General features: G+C 37.3%; 1 protein-coding gene across 1 annotated transcript; it reads left to right on the forward strand.

Annotated features, from left to right (window-relative positions):
* The first annotated feature begins 889 nt into the window (after window positions 1-889).
* Window positions 890-6,736, forward strand: LOC135585019 (ubiquitin-conjugating enzyme E2 34-like). Its single transcript, XM_065087910.1, has 10 exons — window positions 890-1,031; window positions 1,365-1,513; window positions 3,035-3,089; window positions 3,612-3,650; window positions 3,836-3,899; window positions 4,006-4,067; window positions 4,183-4,222; window positions 4,427-4,454; window positions 5,519-5,610; window positions 6,288-6,736. The coding sequence occupies exons 2-10, from the start codon at window positions 1,457-1,459 to the stop codon at window positions 6,559-6,561; spliced, it is 711 nt and encodes a 236-aa protein (XP_064943982.1). The 5' UTR covers window positions 890-1,031; window positions 1,365-1,456; the 3' UTR covers window positions 6,562-6,736.
* Window positions 6,737-8,161: the final 1,425 nt, after the last annotated feature.

Raw genomic sequence — 8,161 nt, forward strand, 5'->3', positions numbered from 1 at the left:
GAGGTGGTGTCCTCCATTATTCATGGACGGATCGAGAGTTTAAATTCATAGTCGTGGATGGTTTATGCAACATATATAGTTTTTATTGAAATATTCGATAATTAATTACTCAGAGTATAAATAATTATTTGTTGATTATTATGAGTGTGTTTGGAAATACATTTGAAATGTCTATTAAGTATGAAACACATTTGAAATATGAATTCGCATTTCATATTTTACATTGTAAATACTTAAATGTTCATTATTAATATTATCTCGATGTAGCATTATCATTTTAATATTTACAGAATACTAATATAACTTTTTAATTTTTTAAAAATACTATATAATATTTATCTAAAAAATCATGAAATAAAAATATCGAACATTTTATATTCGATGACTAATGGCGTGACCTAATTAACGATACGGAGCCATAGTCTTATTGTGTTGACCTAATCACGTGACAAGATAAAGATTTCCCCTCTCATTCAACCTAATTATTTTAGAGTCCCCATCTCTTCTTTTCTTTCAGTATTTTTTTCATTTCCAAAATTTGGTTGTTTTAAATTAATTTGAAGCAAAATTTTAATTTAATATAAAAAAATATTGGTTTCTACAAATCAATGAAATAAAAAAGTAATGTCTTAGGTATAAAATTCATCAAATTTATGAAATGAGGTTTTGAGTCCCCATCTCTTTTATTATTTCATTTCCAAAATTCTATTGCTCAAATATGTTTGGACATTTGATTGTTTAAAATTAATTTAAATCTAATATTGAAAATAATTGTTTCCATAAATTAAAGAAAATAAAATAGTAGTGCAGAATATAGGCGGTCTCAAACGACGGGCGGAGTCCGTGTGGAGCCCGTGAGATCACATCCTCCACGCACATCAACACACCGAGACGAGCTATATATTCTCGCCGGGCGATCGGGTCAAACCTAAATCGCTCTTGATTTCTCCGATCGCCCTCGGGCCGCGGCGCCGGTGAAATCGGAGGCGACGCTTCTCCTCCTCTCGCTGCCTCGGGCGGCCCTCGCGCAGGTTCCTCTTTCTGCCCCTTTCTTCATCCCCCTGTCATAATGCCCGATTGGGATTACGCGGTGTGGTTTTTTCCTATGGTTAATCTACATCCCCAATTCCACGGCGTAACTCATCGATCGGGTCATCGGGGACTCCTGTTTCGTGGATCGATCGATCTTTCTGCGTCCTAACTGTTATTGTTCTGATTGCCCTCGCGCAGGACTCCTAATCGTGCAAACTGGTTCATAATTACTCTTACATTTATTTGCATTTACTATGCACGACTTAGTTGTCAATGCTGCGGTCTGATACTATGTTGGTTATAGTTTCTTATGCCCGCCAATCGTTGCGCAGAATCCTAAATCAACTCAAATTGAGAGGTTCTTCATTGGGAATTATTGGAGGGGTGGTGGTATTGGCTCTCCGATTGGCCTCAGCGTGTGTTAATGGCAGACAGGGCATGTGTCAAACGCCTTCAAAAAGAATATCGTGCAATTTGCAAAGTAAGCTTGTTTTATCTGCCTAAATCTGTTTATGACATTTTCTCCAAGTCGATAATTTATTGTCAACACTTAATGTTTAAATGTAGGATGCTTCCTTTTCCTGCTTTTATTTTCATGTAACACCCAAAATACAGATACTCAGATACTTTTTGGCTATTGGGCCAGCTTCCCTGGATATCAATTCAAGAAGGCTTATTTTGTTTCTTTGGTGAATTAGAAGTAGTGAGCTGTTACACCTTGTTTGTCGTTTTTATACGAGGCTAACAGATTCCAACAATATACTGTGTCATTTGTTTAAGATAATCTAATATGTCGATAAGAGTTTTTGTCTTGGTAAATACAGTTTGTGACTTTTGTTGGTAGTTACAATTGTGGACTACTTGATAAACTAGACTAAGCATAGTCTTTCTTGTATGATTCTGTAAATTAATTTGCTCCAAATGCTCAGCAGTATATGCTCATGTTTCCTTTTTTGTAACACGTTCTTTCAAGTTATTTGTATTACCATTGTTGTATCGTGTGTTCATATACATTCTCCATTGCTTTTAACTTCTTTTCCTTTCTTTGTACATGCATAATTAAATAATTCGTAACTGGACCTTATTGCAGAGAGTCAGTAGGCAACTTTCACAATTAGTCAGTTGTCTAGAGTGTTTTTCATGAATCCTTTCTTTAGGCTTGTTTCTATGGTGATTGAATGATTCTATTTTTCTGTGCTTTTGTTTTATCTGTCTAAATATGTTGATGAAATTTTCTCGGTCAATTGTTTTGTGTCAACGCTTAATGTGTAAATATAGGATGCTTTCTTTTCCCGCTTTTCTTTTTAAGTAACTAGCAAAAGACAGAAACTCTGATGCTTTTGCTAATTGGGTCAGCTTCCCTGGATGTTAACCAAGAAGGCTTCTTTTGTTTTTGGTGAATTAATAGTAGTGACTAGTGAGCTCTTAGACCTTGTCAGCTTCCTTTATATGAGGTTGGAGATTCCAACAGTATGCTGTATCAATCTATCAACAAGAGTTTTTGACTTGCTAAATAAAGATTGTTTTTGTTACAATCATGGACTATGTGATAAACTAGACCAATCATATTCTTTATTATATGATTCTGTATATTAATTTGCTCCAAATGCTCAGTGGTATATGGTCAGTTTTCCTTCTTGTGACATGCTATATCAAGTTATTTGTACTATCATTGTTGTATCTTCTGTTCATATACATGCTCCATGGACTTCTAACGTCTTTTCCCTTTTTTTTGTGCATGCATAATCAAATAATTTGGTAACTGGCCCTTATTGCAGAGAGTTAGTAGGCAATTTTCACAATTAGTCATTTGTCTAGAATATTTAAATTATTTTTCACGAATCCTTTTATTTAGGTTTTCTTTATATGGTGATAGAATATATCTTTTTTTCTCTGCTTTTGTTTGCAGCATTTTTCATCTCAGGTGCACCTTTTTCTTATCAGCTGACTGCATGCTCTGTTATTTTTTAAAATTTTCTGAATATTTTCATTTAAATTGCAGGAACCACCTCCTCAGATTGTGGCGCGTCCTTCTCCTTCTGATATTCTTGATTGGCGTAAGTAAGCTATTTTGTATATTACCCTTTTTGATACTTCATTTATTTTGATATCATATAAATGTCTTCGATTTTGTGTAAGAGGATACAGGTTACTTGATATTCTTTAAGTTTCTTTGTTTACATTTCTTAAAAGTGTGGTTTCTTTTGTTCCATAGCCATGTGACACAAGCAGTCATTTCTCCTTTTTTGGAATATGCCATTCTTGCTCCCATCGTTGCTCTCATTTAAATTTTGGAGCATTTTTTGTTTCTGGAATACATGGACCCTCTTAAATGGCACAATGGTTTTACAGCAGTTGCTCGAGGACATATGGAATGTTACTGTATAAAGAGCATTTAGTCATCCAAGTCTCTTGACACATCAAAATTCTTGTAATCAGGAATACAAAATAGCTTTTAGTTTGGACCTTGATTAGCTGACGGGATATGATTTTGATTCTTGAGTTGTCTTTGTTAGTTCATCTTAAACTGTTATGATATTTTGAACTGGAACTGACAATGTCTGTGGTATTTATTTCAGATTTTGTACTTGAAGGAAGTGAAGGCACACCATTTGCTGGTAATGATTTTTTTGCCTTGACATGCATGATAATTGTCAGCTTCTACATTTGAAAGAGTGTGCTTGATGAATTTCTTTTTTAGCAGTGCTCAGTTGTTCTTTAATCGACTTACTACATTAGTCGTTATCTGTATGCATCGATTTTTGTGCTGGTCTATCTTCTCTTACCATATTTTTATATGAAGGTGGATGTTACTATGGAAGGCTCAAGTTTTCCCCTGATTACCCATTCAAGCCTCCCAGTATTCGGTGACTAAATCCTGCATATTATATTGAAATTAAAAAAAGTAGAGCCAATTGCTTAAGTTTCAGCTTGCTACCAGTGTAATCAATTTATTATCTTTCTTTTTGTCAGCATGGTAACACCCAATGGACGGTTTGTCCCTAATGAGAAAATCTGCTTATCCATGAGTGACTGTAAGTTGTTAGCATAGCTCCAAAATACATTTTTTTGTCTGCTGTTAAAAGTTCTACATTTATTGGTCTGATGTTGTGTTCACAAGTTGTATAACTTATTCTTGTTTTATTTCAGTTCATCCAGAGTCCTGGAATCCTATGTGGTCTGTATCTAGGTATGACAACAAACATGAGAGGAAGAATGAGTTGCACTAATAGAATTTTCAATTTACGTGTTTTGTTCCTAATTTCACATGTTTCCTGCATTAGTTGGGTCTTCATTTGCGTAAAAGGGAATCTAATGGCAAACTTAAACAAGAATTTCTTTAGGGTAAATTTTTTGTTTCTCCAATATTGACTATGATGATTTCGTGGTGCAGTATATTGACAGGGCTTCTATCCTTCATGGTGAGTTTGCATTATCACTCTTTTTTTGTTTATTTCTTTTATGTCTAAATTATGGCCAAAAGATTTATGAAGTCATCAAGTGTGGAACATATGGTTACTTTCTCTCAGCTTCTAGCACCATGATGTGTATATGCTTAATATTCTTGTACTGTGGTTAGATTATATTTTTTGCTGTGACCTTGTGGCTGGGGTTTAATGGCTAATGGGCTTTAGAGAGATGGCTAGGAACACATTAGGCGAGATGTATGACTTTGAGATTCTCACTTACCTTCATTTGCCTTGAGATGCATATGAAATTTGCTTCAACCATACTAAACACAATAGGTCAAGCCAAAAACAGTTTTTTCCCCTGAAATATGGGTTTTGGAATTTGAAAATTGAGCGATCTGTTTGTCTTGTGAAATGCCAAGTATGTAGAAGATATCCTTCACATAGCTCTCATTGGAGCTTCAAACAGTTTTTGCTTGTTACACAATTGGTTTACTTTCAATGTTAGAACCTGAACCTTTCAGATGAACGTCTGTTTTCCTCCTTACTTAATTTGAATATATCATTAAAAACAATTTCAGATGTGACATGATAAAGATACATCAATGTGAAATTCTCGAAAAAGTAGGGAATATGACAGTAATGGTTAATTGTACCTATACAAGGCAGAAGTGATTTTTTTTATTTTTTTAAAAAATATTATTTATCAGTTATAGTTCCACAATAGGTAAACAGTGTGTTCACCCGGAAATGCCAAAATATATACAATGACAAATAGGAAAGGAGATAAGGTTGAAGTGAGATATGGCAATCATTTAACATCTTTTGGTAATTTCAAGCAGCACTCTCTGCATTATCGTTTAACAAAATAAATGTCTATTACTGGGTCATGATTTAGGAAAAAAAATAATTCTTCACAGTAGTACTGAAGAAGTCTTAAGCTCTAAGGTCTAACAATTTTCTCTTTTATAAGATATGATCATTTCATGTTGGTCTAGTATGGTAGTACATTTTTTGAAGTATCAGTGTTGTACATCTTAGCTTGATTAGTCACACTTGCATTATTGTACATGCAGTTGGATAAACATCAGACTACTGGCAGCATTAGATCTTCTGATAATGAAAAGCGAGAACTAGCCAAGGCTTCACTTGCATACAATTGTGAAAGGTAATTGTTCTTGTTTGAGTGCTATAAATTTACCTTGTAAAATCAACTGAAGCTTTCAATGTTTATGCATGAGGATTTAGGCCCCCTCCAACACCCACCCTGTTTCAAATATTAAAATCTATAACGAGAATCTAGTTTTAATGTGGTTCCTGATCACTCATCCAGATTAGAAGTCGAATAGGTATATGGTGATATTTCTCAACATTGACTGACGGTTTTAGAACTGATATAAGACCACAATTTAGTCTTTTTTACTGGAGAAAATTTTTTGTACTAAGATGGTAAACACTTCAAAGAGAATGAAGGTTTAGAAAATAAAAGAAGACTGCATTAGATTCTTTCTACAGGATTCAACGTTTAGGCTTAAGATGTTAAAGACTCTAGAATCTTCTTTTGTCCCAGTAGGAAAATTGCTTTTTCTATTTGCATAGTGTCATTGATGTGCAAGCTTTCCGTTTTCTTTTCTTGCTTTTATTTCTTTTTATTCTATTTTTTTGGTTGGGGTTGTGTGGGAGGTGGGTAGGGGATGGAGGACGTTGATCTCCATGTTATCCAACCATTTTTGGTATACATGACTTTCCACTTGTGACTTATTTGAGTTATAAAGAGCTGCTTGTGCTTTTACTACATTGTTATTGGTACTGAATTCATAACTTGTCATTTCTTGTATGGAGCAGCAAGAATTGCCCTAGTTTTAAGAAACTCTTCCCAGAATATGTAGAGAAGTACAACAAACAAAAGTCTCGAGCATCGGCCATTTCACAACAGCCACCGGAGGATAAATCAGGTCACCTGTCCGCCAAAGCAGAACAAACTGGAACACAAGATCTCAAAGAGTCTGTAAATGATGCTGGTAAGAGAAGGCAGGGAAAGCAGTTGCCATTCTGGATAGTACTGCTGTTGTTATCCATCTTTGGCATCGTCATAGCCTTGCCTCTGATGCAACTTTGAATGGTGGCTAGGAAAAGGAATAAATTCCACATTACAGGCTACAAATTATTATATTTGTGCGCTGTAGATTTTTGTATAGTCTAAGTTGGATCCAGATAGTGGTACAAACTTTTTCTGATGAGCTGACATCTTCTAGTTTAACTTGTTGAAATACATTTAACCATTCAATTTCTCATTACCGGCATCATGACGGTCTGTCTTTGATTTGTGTGATATTGGTTGGCAGAACAAAACGAGACGTGTTCTCCTTTTTCCAACTTTGCTCTATATGAAATCGTATCTTAAGTTCCAAGAATCTTGTTTTTCGTTTTTCCATGTTACCTAGCTGCAACTTACTAGTTTATGCCATCTGATTCTTGTTGTATCTCATCTTTGCTCGCAGCACAGCCCAGAATTTTCCAGCTATGATTGCATGAATGTGTCAATGGATTTCAGACTCAGAATCAGGTGCGGGTGACCTCAAGTGTCGTGATGCGTCGTAACTCATCGATCCAACTCGTCTTGATCTGTAATAACAGCCGGTGGAGTGCACGTCACGGAGGATAACACCTCCAACTCGTGTTTCTTTTTGTCGAGCAGCGAACCAGGCGTTGTGGTGGTGAACATCGAAAGGAAAAACAAAAGACGTTTCTTTTCTTCTTTTGACTCGTTGCTCTACGGTCAGAAAAGAAGTCGAGCAACGTGGCACGTCATGCAAGGACTCGAATGGATAACGTCTTGTTGTTTCTCAAGATCGGTTTCGTATACGAAAACTTAAATGGATGCCAAGCTTCTTGTCAGCAGGAAGAGAGCTCTCCAGATACGTCTCCCCATCGATAAAATGGTTGAGTGGAGCATGAGATCACGACGAAGGAAGTTGCCCCTTTACAAGGAATATTATATTTCAATCATATCCAACCAAGAGGTGATTATGAAGGCAGGAAATTCCACTTTCCGAGGAACGTTGGATTCGACTCATACCTACGAATCACGAGCTCTCCCACCACCACCGACCGACCCCAACTTATGTTGGTACCGACGTGTTGACGCACACCCAAAACACGCCCACCGTCCCACCGTTCATCCCCGCTTACCCGCGATTCTGAGATCGACACCTGTCCCCGCGCGTCTCGGAGGTCGTCCGATGGACCCCACTCGAGCCTCGCTCCCACGTGAAACGTCTTTCTGGGGTCCACCCGAACCCAAAGTGGGTGGTGACCACTCCCACAGCGAATCCTCGTCTTCTCCGAACTCCCAACTCAAAAACCATACTTCTCTCGGCTCATCACTCGTTCCACCGTGTCGAATCCATCCAATCCCACTCGCATCCCACCCAGGTTTCTTCCCATCTCTCGATCCCAAAGACAGGCGCACACACACACAAAGCCAACGTGTCCCGACCGAGATGAACCGGTACCGCTGCGCCTGGCGGACGCCGCTTCCCGAACCCACAAAAAATACCCAAGTAGATGAAAACGTGCAACAACGGTTTTGTTGCGATTGTTTGGGTATCTTTCGGGGCCCCCTTGTCTGTCGGTGCATGTCGTTGGGTCCGTAGATGTTGGAACCAGATCAAGTATATCTTCCACCTCACCGCCACCGTTCACCCCCTCTTTCGCCG

The sequence above is a fragment of the Musa acuminata genome, chromosome BXJ1-10, assembly GCF_036884655.1.
Source record: "Musa acuminata AAA Group cultivar baxijiao chromosome BXJ1-10, Cavendish_Baxijiao_AAA, whole genome shotgun sequence".
NCBI lineage: Eukaryota > Viridiplantae > Streptophyta > Magnoliopsida > Zingiberales > Musaceae > Musa > Musa acuminata.

What these genes read in the sequence shown, in the direction of transcription:
- LOC135585019 (XM_065087910.1), top strand. Translation starts at nt 1,457, where the DNA reads ATGGCAGACAGGGCATGTGTCAAACGCCTTCAAAAAGAATATCGTGCA. An exon ending in CTGCTTATCCATGAGTGACT is followed by an intron (nt 4,068 to 4,182) that starts GTAAGTTGTTAG and finishes GTTTTATTTCAG; the next exon opens with TTCATCCAGAGTCCTGGAAT. An exon ending in CAGGGCTTCTATCCTTCATG is followed by an intron (nt 4,455 to 5,518) that starts GTGAGTTTGCAT and finishes TTGTACATGCAG; the next exon opens with TTGGATAAACATCAGACTAC.